Raw genomic sequence first — 20,747 nt, 5'->3', positions numbered from 1 at the left:
TAATGAAGCCACTCCAAATGAAGAGGATTCAACTCCTACGAGCAGGAGAAGTCACTTACCAGCATGGAACACTGATCAAAATAAGGTGTTAATTAGTGGGTGGCTTAAATATGGAACAAACAGTGTTGTCGGGAGAAACCAAAAAGGAGAAACATTTTGGGGTCAAATTACTGAGTATTGTAATCATCATTGCTCATTCGATCCTCCGCGCGATGGAAATGCATGCCGAAACCGTTATAATTATATGAGCAAGCAAATAAATAAATGGATTGGCGCTTATGAAGGCGCTAAGCGTATGCAACGAAGCGGTTGGTCGGAGAATGATATTTTGACCCAAGCGCAAGAATTATACGCAGATGGGAAGAAGGGTCAATTTAATTTGATGGCAGAATGGCAGGCTCTCCGTGATCAACCACGTTATTGTAGTCAAGCAGGAGGAAGTTTTGGCTCAGGAAGTAGTGGATCTAAGAGATCTCGCGAGAGTGATGCATGTGGCTCAAACTCTATAGGATCGATTCCCCGTCCAATGGGTAGGGATGCAGCTAAAAAAAAGGGTAAAAAGAAGAGCACAACAGCTGCCTTGGAGGCGATGGAGAAAGATTGGGCTGCATACAAACAAGTCAAGGAGATAGAGGTTGAATAATTGAAGCACATGGCGGCGATGCAACAAGAGACTAATAGATTGAGGAAAGAGGAGACTGAAGCTAAGAAAATGGAATTATTTCTAAAGTTAAGTGAAGAGGAGCATCTCAGTGACCATAAGAAAGAGCTGTTGAAGCGGTTGTCCCAAGAGCTCTTTGGAAATTAATTGTCTGTAGTGTTTGCTTTATTTTTTTTCAAGTGGTGTCAAGTCTGCAGTGTTTGCTTTAATAATTTGTCAGTGTTGTCGAGTCTGTAGTGTTTGCTTTAATAATTTGTCAGTGTTTTGTCGAGTCTGTACTGTTTACTTTAATAATTTGTCAGTGTTGTCAGTGGCTTTAATGTATGGGTTACCGAGTTTGAATATGCATCACTCAATTCGAATCTAGTCCTTATCCGATAATTAACTATAGTTCATATTATTTCGAATCCGTCAATGTCCACCATTCAATTTATCTATATATATGGACTCATAGATCCACCATTCAATGTATCTCTTCCCGTCTACTTCAAATTTCACAAAAAATGGATCCACCAAAGTTTGATCTCGAAGCTTACCTTGAAAAAAGCAAGAGAGAAGACACTTATATACTCAACCACTTTAGGGAGCGTCGAAATCTAATATTGGAGGATAGCGCACCTCGTGGTAGAAAACATCTCAGTAGAGATCATGCAGGGGCAAACCAAAGGCTAATTGGCCACTACTTTGCCAATGAGTCTACATATGACGATGGAATATTCCGTCGCCGGTACCGGATGCAAAAACATGTGTTCCTTCGAATCGTTGCGGACCTTTCAAGTAGTGATAACTACTTCACCCAGCGAGTTGATGCAGCGAAGAAAGAAGGTATATCGCCCTTAGCAAAATGCACCACAGCAATGCGAATGTTAGCATATGGTGTGTCAGCAGATGCAATCGATGAGTACATCAAAATAGGAGAGACTACAACATTGGAGTGTTTACGTAGATTCTGTAAAGGAATCATACGATTGTATGAGCAAGAGTACATGAGAGCACCAACCCAAGAGGACCTGCAAAGAATACTACAGGTTAGTGAAATGCGGGGATTCCCAGGCATGATCGGGAGTATTGACTGCATGCACTGGGAGTGGAAAAATTGTCCTAAAGCATGGGAAGGTCAATTTGCTAGAGGGGATAAGGGAACCACCACAGTTATTCTTGAAGCAGTTGCATCTCATGATCTTTGGATATGGCATGCCTTTTTTGGATGTCCGGGAACGTTGAACGATATAAACGTTCTAGACCGGTCACTAGTGTTTGATGAATTGGAATAGGGAAACGCTTCACGTGTGAATTTCATCGTGAACCAACGTCCCTATAATATGGCATGCTATCTAGCTGATGGTATCTACCCTTCTTATCCAACTTTCGTCAAGTCTATTAGACTTCCTCAAACTGAACCCGATAAGTGCTTTGCAAAACATCAGGAGGGATGTCGGAAGGACATCGAACGTGCATTTGGAGTGCTTCAAGCTCGTTTTAAAATCATCCGTGAACCAGCTCGCTTCTGGGACATAACTGATTTGGGTATCATCATGAGGTCATGCATCATATTACATAATATGATTGTTGATGATGAACGAGATTCATATGCTCAACGCTGGACCGATTTTGAGCAAGCTGAGGGAAGTGGATCTAGTACACCGCAACCATACTCGACCGAGGTGTTACCCGCTTTTGCGGATCATGTGCGTGCTAGATCCGAGTTCCGTGATCCAAATGTCCATCACCAACTGCAAGCAGATCTAGTGAAGCACATCTGGGCAAAATTTGGAATGTATGATGATTAAATATGCTTTGTATCGTACTAATTACGTTATTTGTGTGTTGTGTGTTTAGTTTGTTGTCTTGCATTTTAAGTTAAGAAAATAAAATGTATTATTGTGTGCTTAGTTTCTTTTCTTCCATTTGAAGTTAATAAAATAAATTATTGTGTATATTTTTTTAAAAAAATATTAAATTGTTAAGTGTTTTAATTTAATTTACGTTAAAAAAATATTACGTTAATTTAATTTAATTTAAATAAATAAAAAAAACATTAAATTAAATTAAATCGATAATAGTTTATTTAATTTATTTTTTATCGTAAATTTTAATTTTATGAAATCATAAAAAGAAAAATATAAAATTAAATCAAAATATGAAATAAAAGTGGTGGGGTAGGGGGTAGGGTGTTGAATGAAAAACCATTGGAGTGGGTAAAAGTTGAATGAAGTGTTGAACTGGAGAGAGAAGGTGATGTGGAGTGTTGGGAAGAGAAAAAGTGGAGTGTTGAGGGTAGAGCTGTCAATATGGGTTCCAACCCGCGGGCCAGCTCGACGGGTTGGCTAAATGAGTCGGGTTGGGTTGGTTAAATTTCAGCTCGAAAAGAACTTGGGTTAGGGCAACCCGGCTCGTTTAACCCGCGGGTTAGACGGGCCAACCCGCGGGTCAAGCGAGCCAACCCGTCGGGTTAGAGTTATTTTTTATTAAAAAAATTATTTTATTTCTCTTTAATTCCAGGTTAGCTTTATGGATTAATTTTAGATAGAAAAATGGAAATTTTCATTTCTTTTATTTTGAGTCAATTTTTTATGTTTTATTTATTGTTATTATATTTTTTTATCTCATTTTAAATGTGACAATAAAATAATTGTGTTCTTATATCCTGTAAACTAAATTCTTTTTCTATATTGCAAATGTGAGATAAAAATAATTGCGTTGATAAACCTCTTTTTTATGAGTTGATACCAATTTCAATAAATATTTTTTTGAAATTATTTTTTTATAGCATTTTAAACATTTTCTAATCCAATTTCTCAATTTTTTATATTTATTTCACTCAACCCGCGAGCCAGCCCGCCAACCCGCGAGCTCGTAGCGAGCCGGGTTGGGTTCATATTTTCCTGACTCGTTAAGACCCGGGTTGACACAACCCAACCCATTTTCAACCCAACCCATACGGGCTGACCCATATGGGCCGGGCTGGCCCGTATTGACAGCTCTAGTTTAGGGTGTTGGATGTTGAAACCATTGGAGATAGTCTAAGATGGACTTTCATTTTCATCTTTTAAGTGTTGAGACATGAGAGTCTGGTGCGAATCTTTTTCAGTTGGAGGAATGTATTAGAGAATAGCTAATGACATCTAAATATAGTGATGCATAATCAGAAGACAAAGATCTCTTCCAAACTTGGACCCAAGTGCCACATTTCTCCGCTTCTCAAGCCAAGCAGTTCACCGTATAAAATTAAGTAGATTCATGCTAATGACAAATTAAGTATATTTATGTTGCTTTTTATATTAATATTAATAAAATTAATAGATTATTCTATTTTGAACATAAATATTGAGATATTTGCCTAATTTTTTCACTAGTTATGAAATAACAAATCAACATATGGACAAAAATTGTTCAACTCTGAAAGTAACCTAAACCCGGGGAGTGAGAAGAGAAGGAAGGGAAGAAGAGCTGGCTGAAGCAGAATCGAGAGACTGAGAGGAACTGGACTTGGTGGCTTTGTTCTTGGAGGAGGGCCCTCCTTCTTTCTTCCATACCGCGAATGCGGTCCAGGAAAGAATTTAGTTCGAGTAATTCAAACTACATGGATCAAAATCATGTCTCATCAAAATTGATGTCTTTTTTTTTTTACAATAAATAGTTTAGTGGTAGAGATGAGTCAGTTTGTACAGGCCCAAATCTGTTATGAGTCTATAATTTCGTATCTCAACCATAATTTTGACACTCTCTATTATATGCATTCGAAATGACTCAAATGGTTTGTTGACTACCACTTTAGCTTTGTCTTCGCATAGAGTGTCAACTTAGCTAAGAATTGACGAGCCAATTTAGCACACTAGTGAGTTGGATTGGTTAAAATACGGCCCGTGCAGACCCCTGGGTCAGCCTGACCCAACTCACAAAACTCATAGGTCAAGTGGGTTAGGCCCGTGTTGAGCCGGGCGGGCCTTGATCCAAACAGTATTTTTTTTATTAAAAAAAATTGTGTTACTTAACGACATAACTACTGGTTTGGATGTTGTTTGGGTTCGTTGTGTCTTCTCCCCTTTCGAAAAACGAAAACCCTAGCCGCACACCGCTCGCACTTCGAAGGATAACGGCGGCGTTCGTTTCCCGGCCACCCTGCTCGCGTTCGTCCTGTTCTTTCGTCGCTGTCTGTGTTTAATTTCGCCTTCAATCGTCCCAGCTGTTTCCGATTTCACCTTCGATCGTCCCACCCCCTTTTGTGTTCAATCCCTGAGGTAAGGTCATGGTGGTTGTTTGCAGTTCTGATTCACTGCTAGTGTTTCAATTCCCGGGATGTGTGCATGACAATGGTCCTGGTTCACTACTTAATGCATGATAGTTGCTTATGTTTCAGTGATTCATTTGTTGTTTGCTGTTCGGGTTGTTTGGACTTTGGAGTGTTTTACTGGTTGATTTGTTGTTTACTGTTCTGGTTGATGCTTCTGACACACCAATCGGTGTTGGGTAGAGCCAGGTTCAAATTTTCTGGCTCGCCAAATAGTGATTCGGTTAGACCCAACCCAGTTTCATTGTAACCTGGGGTGAGCCAGCTCGGGTGGGCTGTGTTGGCTTTGAATTTGTAGCTTGCCTCTATTCGATTTTGAATGACCTGGGTCTTCAATTATGGGTCTTGAGGTGAATTGGACCTCAATTCCATTTGTGAGCTTGGAATTTTTCAGTTATTTATAATTCATATCATGGCATTCTTTGTGCATTTTATCGGTTATTGTTTGCATTGTCTTGATAATGACACTTTTCCATTTGATGGTGTTTATGGTTTATCCAGAGTTATTATAGGAAGGAAAACTGCAAACTATATGATTTGGTTATCTATTAAGGTTGTATTTAACTGGGGTGGTGAAATATATAGTAAATGTTGAAGAATCTTGTTATCGGCTATTCCGAATCTTAGGGTTGCAAAGATTCGTTCTTGTAAATAGTTTGTGTATATATGTACACCTATACTTCAGATTGGCAGGCCAGGGTTGATTTTTCAATGTTATTAAAAGAGAGATGAGTGAGGTAAATGCTTAAGTGTATGTTGATCTTAATTTGATCTCATGACACCAATGCTTTCTTTATGATAGATGCCAAGCGCTTGGACAAATATGAGCTTTGCAATTGAACATAGGGATTTAGGGAGGGAGTGGGAGAATCGGGGTGGAGTTGTGGTTATTTTTTTAAATTATTGGAGATTCTTGCTCACTCTCAGAAGATGTATGCCTGCTAATATTCTGGAATGGATGGGGAGATCAAATTTAATTTCAAAATTATTATAGCTTTGGAGCATCTTGGAGCAAATGAGCAAGCTTGTGGAGCATGGCTCACCTCATGGATTGCTCTCTTGGTTTGCTTCATAGTTTTGGTTTTATTTACTTTGTGTAATCATTATAGAGTAACGGTGATGATAATTAGGTGTTTCAGATTTTGGCGTGGCTTGTGAAAGTGATTGAATTCTTCTTTCCTGATGACCTTCCAATTTTGTTTGTAGAGCACTTGTTTTACTTCTTCCATCAAACATGAGTGGTCGCTTTTCTCGCACAATTTATGTTGGCAACCTGCCTGGTGATATAAGAGAATCAGAAATTGAAGATATATTCTACAAGGTTCGATGGGCATTTTGTGTAATTACATTGTGGTGCATCCTGTTCATTATATTTTGTTTGTGAAGTTGGCTTGTTCTCTGATGTTCTTTATATTAACTTGTTGTATGGGACTTGCCTTCATGATATTGTAAACTCTAAAATACAAACTTCCTGAATGGAACCATATTTTTTTTTTCACTGTCATGAACCAACTATCCTAAAAGCTTAAGTTTTTGGGTGAAGACACATGGAAGATTTTATATTATATCTCTAACACGCCCTCTAAAGCAAGAGCCCATTGTGCTTGAAGCGTGGATAATGTACATGCTCATCTACCATGTGCTCAAATTCAAATTATGGGGGGCATCATGGATCTATCTTTAGACCACCTAGTCATAGAGGCTTTGATTTTATACCATGTCATGAACAAACTATCTCAAAATCTTAAGCTGATGGATGAAGACATGTGAATTGCTTATGTATTATATTTACGACATCTACATTTTGGAAATCAGTTAACAGAATATAGTAACTAATGAAATAATTTTTTACTAGACATGATTCGTGATGCGACCTTGTGGTGTCGTTAATACATGTTGCCAATACCACCTAGTGAGAAAGTGCTTTGGTGGTGGTGGTGGTTGTATTGTTGTATTAATGGAAGCCAGATTTTTTTGTCAAACTATCATTTTGAATTCCTAACTTCCCCTACTTGATTTCTTATTATGAAATATCGACCTTGTATACCATTGAAAAGGGGAATAGGTTGTAATTTGCCAAGATTGGCTTAACTCGAGGATAAGGCTTGCACCCTGTATTGTACAGCAATTGCTTGATGTTTATGAAGATTATAGTTTTAATGGTTGGTGCGTAGAGTTGATAATTGTGTACTAAAGTAGTGTTTCCATGATATTCTCTCTACAGTATGGCCGTATACTGGATATTGAATTGAAGGTTCCACCTCGTCCTCCATGTTATTGCTTTGTCGAGGTATTTTTCTCACTGTCTTTGTTCTTTGTGGGGTGATTCTGTGTTTACCTTTTTCTTCCATGATTGAATATTTTTATTTGTTGGCATGCTAGTTTGATAATGCTCGAGATGCAGAAGATGCAATTCGGGGTCGAGATGGATACAACTTTGATGGCTGTCGTTTAAGGGTGATGAGCTTTTCCATCTTTTGTTTAGTGAGCTGATACTTTTCTTTCGTCTGACTCTTCTATTTTTGTTGTAGGTTGAACTTGCACATGGTGGTAGGGGGCCAACCTCAAGTGATCGACGTGGGTATGGTGGTGGTGGCGGCGGCGGCGGCGGCGGCGGTGGCCGTATTGGCCTCTCACGCAATTCTGAATTTAGAGGTCCGGAGAGTTCCTTTCTTTTTATATTGAGAAGTACAGGGAGCATATGCTGAATGATTTTTTTTTTCCTTCAGACTGCTTCTCATTGAGCTATGTATATTTATTTATGTTTATAGTTTTTTAATTTGGAATGGAAATATTTGATGCATTTCATTTCATGATTTTTCAGTTATCATGGTTAGAACTTTGGAACCTTGGTCGATGACTATAAGCTACATATGCATATGAATTTGACATTTGTAGAAAAATATTTTTTTTAGCTTGTATTTTCTTCGATTTGTATGATTCATAATTAATTATTAATATGAGATCTGTTTTTCTTGTATTACAAATCTGCTATAGTTACTGAAGGTATTTTTTTATATTCCTAATGATTTTGTGAGCACCATTCATCTTGATTTTATGTTCATCGACAGTTATTGTCCGTGGACTCCCGTCTTCTGCATCCTGGCAAGATTTGAAGGTATCAGAATGTTCATGCTGTTAAAGTTAATGACTACTAAAATCAATATCATCTTATTATATTTCTTTTGTATATTTGGTTTCAGGATCATATGCGAAAAGCTGGTGATGTTTGTTTTGCTGAGGTTTCCCGTGATAGTGAAGGTACATCTTCATCTTGGTTTGTGTTTTTCTATGTCTTTATTACTCTGTTATCATTTATGATGTTTCCATTGATGTAAGGCTCATGTTTCATTTTTTCAACATCTGAGAAACAGAAAGGAAGCTAGGGCCTAATAAAATATAAATAACTCATGGTGCTCCTTTTGTTTTTGTTTTTTTTTTTCTATTGGCTGTGCTTGCATTTTAAACAATTCTTCCTGGAGATGGAGTTGCTGGTAGTAACAGCAAAAGTCAACCTCAGATGTTATTTGTTTGCTTAAGATAGCTGTTGCTTTCCATTTTATATGAAAATAAAAATACTATTCAAAGATCATTGTGGCTTGAACTTCATAACTTCATATCATCCAAATACTGAAATACAAACATAATATTTATAAGTAGGAGGTTCTTATATTTGAATTAATATTGAAGACCATATTATCTAAGGCTGCTTGATACTTATATTTAAGAATATGTGGAAATTAAATTTGTTAAATAGATCTAATTATTAGAAAGGTGGAGCTTTTTCCCTGGAGATAAGGAGATGCCAGTCCTCAACTAAGTCTTTGTGATATAACTATTTTACAGAATATGTTCCTGTTCCAGTAGCTTTCATGCTTAAAATATAATTACACACTTATCACTCATACTATTATTCTCTGTCTAGGGACTTTTGGCCTTGTTGATTACACTAATTATGATGACATGAAATATGCTGTAAGTTTTTCATTTTGTTGAATCATACAAGATTGCTACAAGATTCCTTTTCCATCTGTTTTCTAGCGTATTTTCTGTTACACAGATTCGGAAATTGGATGACACTGAATTCAAAAATCCGTGGGCAAGAGGTTACATTCGGGTAACCAGATCTCTTCTTAACATTTATAAATTCCTCATATTTGATTGGTTAAGAACTTAAGCGAGTTCTACACGCCGATAGTTCTTGCACCCTTGTTTCTTTTTCCATATAAAGTTTATCTTTGACCTCCCCCCTTCCCTCTCTCTCTGTCACACACGCACACACTTGAAGTACAATTGTTTCAGTGATAAGTATTTTCTGTGAAGTTATACCTAAGTAAAAGTTGTGGCAAAACAGGTCAAAAAGTTTGAGAGCAGACGTTCAAGGAGCCGCAGCAGGAGCCTCAGCAGGAGCAGAAGTCCAAAAAGAGTTAGAAGGTTCTACCATTTTTTCCTGTTCATTGTCAATTGTCATTCCTTTCAGACATGGTTACTTACGTAATATCATGCTGTTGCTGTCTGCAGTAGGTCTTTGGATAGATCTGTATCTAGGTCACGATCTCGATCCAGATCAGCTTCACCAATCAAATCTTCCAGGTATGTGAAGCATGTGATTGTGACATGGTTTAATGTTGGTTGAAAAGCCTCCTGCTTTTACGCACCTTAATTGTTTATTCAATTATGCAGGCCAAGGTCAAGATCGAAATCACGATCACGGTCTGCATCTCCACCCCAGGTATTTAATGCTTTTGATTTAGATGATTTAGAGTTTCCAAATATTATTTTAGCAAGTTAGGAATACAACAACAAAGCCTTCACTAACATTGTGATTCCCTGTCATGATGAAACTATTTTTTTACGACTAGAGTAGTAAATCACACTAGTTTTAGTTCGAGTTTGCCTATTTTTTCGCATGTCCATTATTTGTTGTCAAAATGTGTGATGTCCCTAAATCATTAACTTTTTTGCAGGTGCCGTCTGGTAGTGGTTGATATTCTTGCAACTGCAGGATTCTCTGGAGCTATTGTCCTATTCTGTGCACTATTGGAATTTATTTCTGTTGGTTTTCATTGTTTAATGGAAAATCTTAATGTACCAGAGTTGTTTTTGGGATACTTGTTATCAGTATGGCGATTCTCTTGGGATTAGACAATAGACATGTTTCTAAATTGTTGCTGTCATTTTGGCTTTATTTCGTTTAAACTAGAATTTTCAATTTTAGACTTGGCTGTTGAACTTTTCAATGAGTTAGTAAGACAATTATTTGAGTTTGAAACTGTTTTTGTTTCGACTAAGTATTATTATTATGCTTTGATTTTGTAAAAGAAAAATGTACACGTGGGCACGATAGTTAATTAGAACTATTATGCTCTAGTTGGATATGAAGGGAATATAAATAAAAGATGGAAGGAGAGTAGATGAAAGGAAGAGAAAGCAAAGAGACTGAAAGAAAAATAACTATTATATGTAATGCCGATTTTATCCTTAGGTTAATTCAGATTTAACACTGGGAAAACTGTACATGACTAAGAAAAACCAATTAGATTACAAATAAATTAGGGACTTAAAATGTGCTTTCAATTTTGGCCATTAAAACTATCTATTATACAATTGTACGGAGAATGATTTGTTAGGGGAGGTCTATTCTCTTAATGTGTTCTTCGAGCTTTGAGAGGATTAGTCATGTAGGTGGTGATATTGAAATGACTACATTTCTTTTTTTCAAGTTCTCAACTTTTCATTGATATGGGTTTGCCTTATTTCAACAAGGAGCGGTCCTATATGTTACGAAAGCCATGACATATATAGTTCTTTCCCACCACAAGGAATACGAGAAACATTAAAAGCACTTCATTTCAATTTTAAAATATTTTCTTAAAGCCGTCCCAATTCAATGAATTCGTAACACTAACTACCACAAAAAATAGCTGGACCATTCCTTTGCTCCGCACAGCCCCAAAGTCACAAACACAGATTACTTTGATTTGAAGTTTAATCCTTTTGTTGCAATGGCAGAGAAGAGCAAGATCCTAGTCCTTGGAGGAACAGGTTACATTGGAAAATTCATAGTTGAGGCAAGTGTAAAAGAAGGGCACCCCACGTTTGCTTTGGTTAGGGAGAGCACGGTCTCTCATCCTGACAAGTCAAAGCTTATTGAATCCTTCAAGAGCCAAGGAGTTACCCTGCTTTATGTTAGTGTCTTTCAATCACAGTTTCTTTTACACACAACTACCATTTCTAAGTCCAAATTCAAATAAACTATTCTGATTTCTGACATGATTATTTCTCTGAATCTGATGTTGTAGGGTGATCTTACTGATCATGAAAGCCTTGTTAAGGCAATCAAGCAAGTTGATGTTGTGATCTCCACTGTAGGTGGACCACAGATTGATGACCAGCTGAAGCTTATAGCAGCAATCAAAGAAGCTGGAAACATCAAGGTGCACAAGTCTTCTTCTACAAAATAATAATTAAGTTTATATGCGTGTTTGGATGAACGTTGTTACAATCAATCAGTTATGGATAGAGTAGATTTTGGTAAAGTGTAGTGTGATTGAATTGATTTATGTTTAGAGTTTAGATACATTTATAAGAAAAATATTTTCGGAAAATAATGTTGGGGAATCCAATTGTGAAATTTCATGATTGGTCATATCCACAACAAAATGGTGTTTAACTCTCATTTCATCACTGATCACTCATCAGAGGTTCCTCCCATCTGAATTTGGGCTGGACGTTGACCGTCATCATGCAGTTGAGCCTGTGGTTAGCTTTTTTGAGCAAAAAGTGAAAATCCGGAGGGCAGTTGAAGCTGCAGGAATTCCTTATACTTATGTCTCTTCTAATGCCTTTGCTGGATTTTTTTTGCCTACACTGTGGCAACAAAATGTCACAGCCCCTCCACGCGACATGGTAGTCATTCTTGGAGATGGAGATGTCAAAGGTAAATACATGAAAGCTTTCACAAATGAGTCTATCCAATTAGATGCCGATGAGAGAGTACTTAATTTAGGGTTTATGGTTTAGGAAATTTTGACCTAAATAAATATTGGAATTTATCTAGTGCATTTCTAGTAAAGAAACTTGAATAAGTGCTCTTTAGTCCGTATAGTTTTTCTACAAGTCATAAAAAGTTGAGTTGTGGTTAAATTGGCATGCATGATTGTTTCAGGAGTTTATGTGAAGGAGGAAGATGTTGGGACTTACACCATCAAAGCTGTGGATGATCCAAGAACATTGAACAAAATCCTGTACCTGAGACCCCCTGCCAATGTTTTGTCTTTCAATGAGCTTGTCTCATTGTGGGAGAACAAGATTAAGAGTACCATTGACAAAACTTATGTCCCAGAGGATCAACTTCTTAAGAGTATTCAGGGTCAGTATGAATGAATGCACTACTCATAAGACTTTGCTACTGCCACCAATTTCAACTTTCTTTAGTCTCCATTTACAATACAACTTGTTTATCATTCACAATTTGATGTAACTCTCATATTCATAATGCGAATGTTTTTTCATTTATATTGCAGAGTCTCCTTTCCCTGCCAACTTGGAGTTGGCATTAGGCCACTCAATGTTGGTAAAGGGTGATGCTACAAACTTTGTGATTGATTCTTCTTTCGGTGAGGAAGCTTCTGAACTTTATCCTGACGTGAAATACACCAGTGTTGGCGACTATTTGAATCAATTCATCTGAAATTTGAGGAATCTGTTTCTACCTCTGCTTCACCGAAGTCAATAAAACCTTAGCATCCACTGTGTAAATTTTTCTATTAGTCACTCATGTGTCTGTATTATCATCCGAAGAACCCTTTCACGTGTCATGTACTGATTTTAACTCATCATTTTGTTATTTAAGAATAAATTAAAAGTGATATGATGTTTTTTCTTGAATTCCAGGGTAACTATGTAAGGGTATAATGGCAAGTCATTCCAGCCAACCTGTTATTGGTTGGATCAATCTATTAGTTCTGGGTTATTTACACTTATCTAAGGTCAGGATGTGGAGTTACTTTTTTAATATACTCCATGAGTTAATGGATCCCCCCTCTTATTGTTATTGATGATTTTTTTTTATATATTTACATTGAACAAAAGACATTGTCCAAATCATCACCATAAGTAAACCTGAGGTAAAATCTCCCTAGCTTAATAACAACTGAACCCAACATGATTACCATCAATACTTTAATATTAAAATATCAATGTAGCACAAAATTATACGCATTAACTAGTTCAGTCTTACACCAAATTTTTTGAAATATCATACAAAAATATAAATCTAGATAGAAGTAGTTATCACCCAAATTCAGAGCAAATCATCCATGATACAGAATATAATTTGCTTCCACACATCTCATCTGCATCATTCTTCGTCTTCCTCTCCTTCCTCTTCTTCCTCTCCTTCTCCTTCTAAACCTTGTTCTCCTATGCCCTGAGGAATATTTTCTTCCCCCTCAAACTCGTCTTCTTCTTCTTCTATACCTTGAGGAATATCTTCTTCCTCCTCATTCTGCAAAGCCAAAAACTATAAACAAGAATGGAGATTAGATATAAACTAGCTTCTCCTTTGCTGGTTAGTCACTCTCTTGAATTTAATGCAATAATGACTTAATATGTGTAATAAAGCCAATACTATACCCTCACTTTTAAGTTCCAACATTTCTATTTTAACTGAAGTACAATTTTCTTTGACATTTTTGTCTACTATGACCAACAAACCAAAACAAAACAACAGTAATGATTCAGGACTTAAGTAAACCATTTACAATTGTATCAAAGACGAGCACATATAACCCACATTCCCCAAAGAAGGCCACCCAGCAGTAACAAAATGGAAAATAACAGCAGAAGACACATCAGTATATTACAAGCTATATGATTCAAATTTAGAACACTTAGAATGTGAACCTGCATATCAATTTAGAACACTTAGATGTGAACTTGCATATCAAATCATAGGATTCAATGACAAGGTTCTCAACTAACCAATGGTTCTTGAACCTTAAAATTGTAGCGTAAAATAATAAGCCTATCTGTAAGGAACTTTACTTATCTAATGGCATGTTAATATTTTCTAACATAAAACTGATATCATAAATTTAAGAAAAATATAATGCACGTTTTTATATACTTTTCATTCCGATGAATGCGCTTTCCTTTTTCCTTTTAAGAAACATGGTTACTTCAGCACAAATCTTCAAATTATGTTGTATAATGGGAATCACATCACATGATAACGCATCATCGATATAGATTCTATGCATTAGTTTGCTGAGTAATAAAAATGATACCTTTTCACGATGAGGAACATGGTTCGATGTAGATGAATGTGGAGTAGCATTTTTTTCATTGCCTAAAGCAGTTGCCATTATACCATTCACCTCCCCTTCATCAAAATTTGGGTTTTGTTGCTTCAACAAGCTCTTTACAAGAAATTTTAATCCTTCCATCTCCCTCTTCACACTAGTCATTTCATCAGAGTGTTGTTTCTTGATAGCAGCAATTTCTTCATTTCTTTTAAACACAGTAGGTGTGAGAGTTTTTCCAAAGCAACGAACTTTACCAGACTTTTCTTTGCCAAACAATGATCGAAATGTCTCAGATCCACTTGAGTTCTGAATAGAATCTCTAAGTTTAGCCTAATAAAAAAAAATTAAAAGTCAAAGATAAAATCTAATATTGAAGAACAAATTGTAACACACACACACACACAACTTACAATTACACTTTGTGTTTCCTTGTCCACTTCTTTTCCTTTTCGGCTTTGGCGAGTCTCGATGAACATTTCAGGTTGGGTAATTTCCTCTCCATTTCCCTTCTTTGCACGCTACATTAATTAGAGATAGAACATTAAGAAACATTTATTCATTAGGAAGCTTACAATAGAAAATAATATATAAACATGTAAATACACTACCAATTGCGCACGAATCCTTGCAAAATTTACTGATCCCATACGATGTACATACTTTTGCTTAGCCCTATTCATAGCATTTTTTTGGCTGATGCTCTATATTGTGGAGAAATAAAAGGTTAGATAACAAAATATTAATTTCAAAATCAATAAGCCATATAAATTATCTTACTTGGATGGTACTATTTCTCCAATAAGTCATCAATTGCTTGAAATGAGCTTTTGGTATAGTTGTGGGACAGTGTTTTAACCTTTCCTTCATACTAGAGTACTTCAAAAAATAGTTTCTCTTGATTCTGCATTTGTGACGCCTCCATGCATCATTTATGCAAGAAAATACTGCTTTTCTTCCTTTATCAGGAATGATGAATTTATCCTACAAAAAAGAAGAAATCTTAATGTACTCTTCATAAATACGTGAGCATTCAATAAAATATGGAACTTTGTTTCTCATACATTAACATATCCCCATATAAGCTCTTCATTATCTTTGACCAAAGCTTTGAAGTTTGTATAAATCAAGGGACAAAAGTTTGCATTCCTTGCTATGGTGCCAAGGAAATGGCTCAAGTCAGACACGGTTTGGCCATCGGGTCCAATTGGCTCTCCATATTCATCTAAGACAACTTCTTGACGATCATTATGATTTCTTGCATGTATATTTAAGCATAGTGTTGGTCCTCGTGTTCTTCTCTTACTTGTCCCTATTTTGACATAAAAAATTAAAAATACGAAGATAAGATAAAATCTAAAAAAATAACATAAATCTTGAATAATAAATATAAGCCAATCAAATTTTATTATAAAGCAAGTTAACAACATACAAGCCTTGTAGATACAAATCAAAATTAAGATTTCACCTTCAATTACATTACCTTTTGTTTTGACAACTTCCTCTTGGTGTGCACTTTCTTCTTGTCCCATGACATTTTGTTCTTCGTCAGAACTATCATCTCCTAGCTCTTCTTCACCAACTTCACCATTTTCTTTAAGAAACTCCTCTATTAACATTGCTCGGCACATTGGGAGTGGTTTTGTCTTTATAGCACTCTCATCCACTGTCCTTAGCGGGCTTAGCCTATCATCTTCAAGCACTACCTTCTTCATAGGCTCCTTCCTAGTCCTTGTTTTGTCTTCTTCACCTACTACCCTATTCATGGATTGCTTGTTTGCACTTGAATTGTTAGTTTCAGCCACTGCCCTTCTCATGGGCTTCTGCTTTGCCCTTGAATTGTCATCTTCAGCAACTGTATTTTTCATAGGTTGCTTTGCACTTGAATTTCCAGCCATGACATTTTGTTCTTCATCAGAATTTTCATCTTGTAGGTCTTCTTCACCAACTTCTCCATTTTCTTTAAGAAACTCCTCAATTAACATTGATCGCCACATTGGGAGTGTTTTTGTCTTTTTCATAGCGTTTTCTTCCAATGTCCTTGGCCTATCATCTTCAATCACGGCCCTCTTCATAGGTTGCTTCCTAGTCCTTGTTTTGTCTTCTTCACCTACTATCATATTCACGGATTGCTTGTTTGCACTTGAATTGTTATTTGAAGCCGCTGCCCTTCTCATGGGCTGCTGTTTTGCCCTTGAATTGTGATCTTCAGCCACTGTATTTTTCATAGGTTGCTTTGCACTTGAATTTCCAACCATGACTCTTTGTTCTTCATCATAACTTTCATCTCCTAGCTCTTCTTCACCAACTTCTCCATTTTCTTTAAGAAACTCCTCAATTAACATTGATCGGATCATTGGGAGTGTTTTTGTCTTTTTCATAGTGCTTTCATTAACTGCCCTTGGCCTATCACCTTCAATCACTGCCCTCTTCATAGGATGCTTTCTTGCCCTTGTTTTGTCTTCTTCACCTACTACCCTATTCACGGATTGCTTGTTTGCACTTGAATTGTTATTTGAAGCCGCTGCCCTTCTCATGGGCTGCTGTTTTGCCCTTGAATTGTCATCTACAGCCACTGTATTTTTCATAGGTTGCTTTGCACGTGAATTGCCAACTATAACTCTTTGTTCTTCATCATAAGTTTCATCTCCTAGCTCTTCTTCACCAACATCTCCATTTTCTTTAAGAAACTCCTCAATTAACATTGATTGGATCATTGGGAGTATTTTTGTCCTTTTCATCGTGCTTTCATGCACTGCCCTTGGCCTATCACCTTCAATCACTGCCCTCTTCATAGGATGCTTTCTTGCCCTTGTTTTGTCTTCTTCACTTACTACCCTATTCACGGATTGCTTGTTTGCACTTGAATTGTTATTTGAAGCCGCTGCCATTCTCATGCTCTGCTGTTTTGCCCTTGAATTGTCATCTACAGCCACTGTATTTTTCATAGGTTGCTTTGCACTTGAATTGCCAACCATGACACTTTGTTCGTCTTCATAACATTCATCTCCTAGCTCTTCTTCACCAACTTCTCCAATTTCTTTAAGAAACTCTTCAATTAACATTGATCGGCACATTGGCAGTGTTTTTGTCTTTTTCATAGCGCTTCCATGCACTTCCTCTTCAATCACTGCCCTCTTCATAGGATGCTTCCTTGCCCTTGTTCTGTTTTCTTCACCTACTAACCTATTCACGGATTGCTTGTTTGCACTTAAATTGTTATTTGAAGTCACTGCCCTTCTCATGGGCTGCTGCTTTGCCCTTGAATTGTCATTTTCATCCCCTGTATCTTTCATAGGTTGCTTTGCACTTGAATTGCCAACCATGACATTTTGTTCTTCATCAGAACTTTCATTTCCTAGCTCTTGTTCACCAACTCCTCCATTCTCTATAAGAAACTCATCAACTAACATTGATCGGCACATTGGGAGTGTTTTTGTCTTCTTCATAGCATATTCATCTACTGTCCTTGGCCAATCATCTTCAAGCACTACCCTCTTCATAGGCTGCTTCCTTGTCCTTGTTTTGTCTTCTTCACCTATTGCCCAATTCATGGATTGCTTGTTTACACTTGAATTGTTATTTGAAGACACTTCCATTCTCACGGGCTGCTGCTTTGCCCTTGAATTGTCATCTTCAGCCACTGTATTTTTTTTCGGTAGCTTTGTACTTGAAATTTCAACCACTGCCTTTTTCATGGGTTGCCGCTTTGGATCTTGAATGTGTATAGATCCTTTGCTTCGAGTCATATATTGTCTAGATCCTCTACTCGCAGCCGTTGAAGCTTCCATTGTCAATAACTTTTTAGTTGTATTCACACAATTCTTTGGATCTTGGTTTTGCTCAGGAACATTAGGTTGGGAGGTTCCAACAATGCCAGACATCTTTTTGGTTGGATGAAGTACCATATTTGAATTTAAACTTGCTTGTTCACTTGCTGCAAAGTTAGACAAGTTGAATTGTTCTTGGGATGCACTCATAAACAAAGATTGGTTGCTTCCTTTTTTTGGGTATTCATTGTTACTGGGCCCTCCAATTTCAGCCATATCTACATTAGATCCTCCAAGATTGTTTATTAGCTTCTCAAGCTTGATTTGAAACTGCTTCCGCAATACACTTTGTCTTACTTCAGGCACTTCAAAATTGGAAGTGATATTTTCACCCTTGTCTTGAGCCTCCATCTTCTTCTTTAAGCTAGCTTTCTTTTTCATTTTCTGATGAGAAATAAATAAATATATTAGTAGCCGAAAAAATCAGCCAGCTAGCATAAATTTAACCAACAAGCAACAGATAACATTTAAAGAAATTAGTTATGCAGCAGTGTAAACCATGACTTTAAAGTCGAGTTTCTATTCCAAGATGGACAAAAAAATAAAACAGATCCTTTTCATGATGGGATGTAAAATTATTGAACCCCCCCCCCCACCCGCCTTTCCCTTTTTGCTTAAAACCAAGGTTATAAACCCTTGATTTTGTGGCTTAAACGTCAGGTAAGGTTTCTTACTTCCATCTTACTCATTTGGTTGAATCAAGGCCTGATTTTAGTTTTCATGGTTCTCTTTTTACATCTGTTGAGCAGCAGATTTTTGGGGTTTATAGCACTGTTTTAATCGCTTGAAAGTGAAGATAAATTAGGGCCTATAACCCACTCTTTCTGCTGGAAAAATTGAAGCTCAAGGGTGCCAAAACAAAAGAATTAATGGTTGATATAACTTAGTTTTGAAAGGAAATTTCACAATCTGATGGCAGCAGTTTGCTGCAGGTTTTTTGGATTGATAAATGGGCTCACGAGTCTTCTTGATCTGCCATGTCATCATCAATTTCCACAGGTAATCATATTCGCTCCCCATGATGGACCCGAACATCACAACCTTTTAGAAACCTTTGGCTATTAAGTGATCTGCAACCACATTTCTTGTAGTCCAACACCAATTTCTAGACTTACTACAAGGACATAAAATCTTATCTCCTTGAGGTCTTTCTTTACTGAACACCATCGATTTATTCTCCACTAAACCGTGGAAGTTTAGTTCACTCCTTGCCCATCACTTTTTAATCTCATTCATGACAAAATAAAGTGGCATAGTTATAAGTTATAACCCAACAGATAGTCAGATAACTAACTTTATAATATGATCAAAATATCAAATATTCTTCCTATAACTTGCCATCAAAAGTTCTCAACAACTTAGCTATTGAATTTCCCATCATGGCTACTGAAACAGATCTTTACCATCCTTTTACGGATGCGGTTCAGCTCGTTTCCATGTCTTAAAGATAATGACTCTGGATTTCTTTTAGTACTATCCATGTTCAGGCTTATGCAGGAGCCACTCTCACCACTACCCTCTTGCAAAGTGCAAAGTGAAAATAGTCCAAAGTTAAGCTTGGTTACAGTCAATACAGCAATGCTATGTGCCAGTTATCATCTACCTCTACTTTTTGTATAAAAGTAAAAATAAAATTATATGTGTGATAAATAAAAATTAAAGTAAAATCAGGGTTGAATAATGGAGCTCACTAGAATCAACAATGAAGAGTAATAGACAATGAAAATGGAATTGGACCAACACAGTGATAAAACGACATCGTTTTTCAATACCTTCAGTCGTGGGTGTGGTTGATGGGAGCCAGCAGCAGGGCTTTATTCACCGTCGGTCACGAACGGTGGCCGGAGATCGATGGAGAAGGTGGCGGCCGCACCGGCAGAAAATGGGCGATGACCGGAGTAGGGTAGGGTTTGAGGCACCAAAGATGGAGATTCCGGTGATCGCACCAGCGGAAAAGGGGTGACGAGGCTAGGGTTTGAAGCACGATCCAGTGAAGTGGAGATTGAGATTGAGATATGGAAATTGATTTTTCGATCCTTTCATTTCAAGAGTTAGCCGGGGAGTGAAAATTTCACGGTGGCGGGTTTTTTTTTTTGGGTCAATAGTGGCGGGTTTATTTCGATGCTCTCGGCCACAGTTACGGCTGTGGGCTGTGGGTGTTAAGGTAACGAATGTAGAAAAGCGGTCAAATTGTCACAAAACGTAGCTTTAAACGAATACGCAACGTTTTATTACTGTGTTCCTTTGTATAAAAAATAAATAAATGAATAGGCAACGGTTTTTTAAAGAAAATCAGAATGGTCCTTTAAAGAAATCACCATATGCCACCAAGACCAATAAACACACAGTGCACTCCCTTCTTTAATGCTCCACCAACTTAATGTAGATTGTAGAGTGTGTTTGATTCAAATATGGAGAGGCCAAATATGGATCATCAATACAAAAACAACTATTTTTTGCTTTTGGAAACAAGGATCAAGTCAGACGGGGATATCGAATGAGTTTTCCAAACATGTCTATAGTTAAATGTGGGAAAAATATTGTAGTAGTGTGCATTGGGCTGATTATTCTTGTGATTCGAAGTGTATTTGTATTTTTTGAAACACAAGAATAATGCAAGAATCTCAAATAAGTATGTAACTTGATCTTTAATTCCCATG

General features: G+C 37.0%; 3 protein-coding genes across 4 annotated transcripts; 2 read left to right on the top strand and 1 right to left on the bottom strand.

The window, feature by feature from the left end:
* The first annotated feature begins 4,669 nt into the window (after positions 1-4,669).
* LOC130740708 (serine/arginine-rich splicing factor SR34A) lies at positions 4,670-10,224 on the top strand. 2 transcript variants are annotated; one of them, XM_057593387.1, is made up of 14 exons: positions 4,670-4,902; positions 5,755-6,014; positions 6,159-6,273; positions 7,177-7,242; positions 7,335-7,409; positions 7,484-7,607; positions 8,024-8,070; positions 8,156-8,213; positions 8,878-8,927; positions 9,013-9,069; positions 9,307-9,386; positions 9,474-9,545; positions 9,636-9,684; positions 9,920-10,224. In XM_057593387.1, exons 3-14 carry the CDS (start codon positions 6,187-6,189, stop codon positions 9,938-9,940), a joined length of 786 nt encoding a protein of 261 aa, XP_057449370.1. In that variant the 5' UTR covers positions 4,670-4,902; positions 5,755-6,014; positions 6,159-6,186; the 3' UTR covers positions 9,941-10,224. The 2 variants fall into 2 exon arrangements, with proteins under 2 accessions (XP_057449370.1, XP_057449369.1); XM_057593386.1 differs by lacking the exon at positions 5,755-6,014 and having other exon boundaries at positions 4,671-4,902.
* Positions 10,225-10,806: 582 nt separating this feature from the next.
* LOC130740707 (isoflavone reductase-like protein) lies at positions 10,807-12,842 on the top strand. Its single transcript, XM_057593385.1, has 5 exons — positions 10,807-11,140; positions 11,255-11,389; positions 11,655-11,892; positions 12,121-12,324; positions 12,479-12,842. Exons 1-5 carry the CDS (start codon positions 10,958-10,960, stop codon positions 12,643-12,645), a joined length of 927 nt encoding a protein of 308 aa, XP_057449368.1. The 5' UTR covers positions 10,807-10,957; the 3' UTR covers positions 12,646-12,842.
* Positions 12,843-13,108: 266 nt separating this feature from the next.
* Positions 13,109-20,274, bottom strand: LOC130740706 (uncharacterized). Its single transcript, XM_057593384.1, has 8 exons — positions 19,860-20,274; positions 15,741-18,471; positions 15,322-15,569; positions 15,038-15,241; positions 14,869-14,961; positions 14,671-14,778; positions 14,243-14,590; positions 13,109-13,476 (listed from the first exon to the last, which is right to left on the bottom strand). Exons 2-8 carry the CDS (start codon positions 18,466-18,468, stop codon positions 13,315-13,317), a joined length of 3,891 nt encoding a protein of 1,296 aa, XP_057449367.1. The 5' UTR covers positions 18,469-18,471; positions 19,860-20,274; the 3' UTR covers positions 13,109-13,314.
* Positions 20,275-20,747: the final 473 nt, after the last annotated feature.

This window comes from Lotus japonicus, chromosome 2 (assembly GCF_012489685.1).
Source record: "Lotus japonicus ecotype B-129 chromosome 2, LjGifu_v1.2".
Classification (NCBI taxonomy): Eukaryota; Viridiplantae; Streptophyta; class Magnoliopsida; order Fabales; family Fabaceae; genus Lotus; species Lotus japonicus.
Note: the sequence above shows the minus strand (reverse complement) of the source record. Positions and strands in the feature narration are given on the sequence as shown.

Coding starts and splice junctions, on each gene's coding strand:
- LOC130740708 (XM_057593387.1), top strand. CDS start 6,187: ATGAGTGGTCGCTTTTCTCGCACAATTTATGTTGGCAACCTGCCTGGT. Junction 7,608..8,023: donor ACGCAATTCTGAATTTAGAG/GTCCGGAGAGTT, acceptor GTTCATCGACAG/TTATTGTCCGTGGACTCCCG. Junction 8,214..8,877: donor GGTTTCCCGTGATAGTGAAG/GTACATCTTCAT, acceptor TTCTCTGTCTAG/GGACTTTTGGCCTTGTTGAT.
- LOC130740706 (XM_057593384.1), bottom strand. CDS start 18,468: ATGAAAAAGAAAGCTAGCTTAAAGAAGAAGATGGAGGCTCAAGACAAG. Junction 14,779..14,868: donor CAAGGATTCGTGCGCAATTG/GTAGTGTATTTA, acceptor TAATTAATGTAG/CGTGCAAAGAAGGGAAATGG. Junction 14,591..14,670: donor AGGAAACACAAAGTGTAATT/GTAAGTTGTGTG, acceptor TTTTTTTATTAG/GCTAAACTTAGAGATTCTAT.
- LOC130740707 (XM_057593385.1), top strand. CDS start 10,958: ATGGCAGAGAAGAGCAAGATCCTAGTCCTTGGAGGAACAGGTTACATT. Junction 11,141..11,254: donor AAGGAGTTACCCTGCTTTAT/GTTAGTGTCTTT, acceptor CTGATGTTGTAG/GGTGATCTTACTGATCATGA. Junction 12,325..12,478: donor ACTTCTTAAGAGTATTCAGG/GTCAGTATGAAT, acceptor TTTATATTGCAG/AGTCTCCTTTCCCTGCCAAC.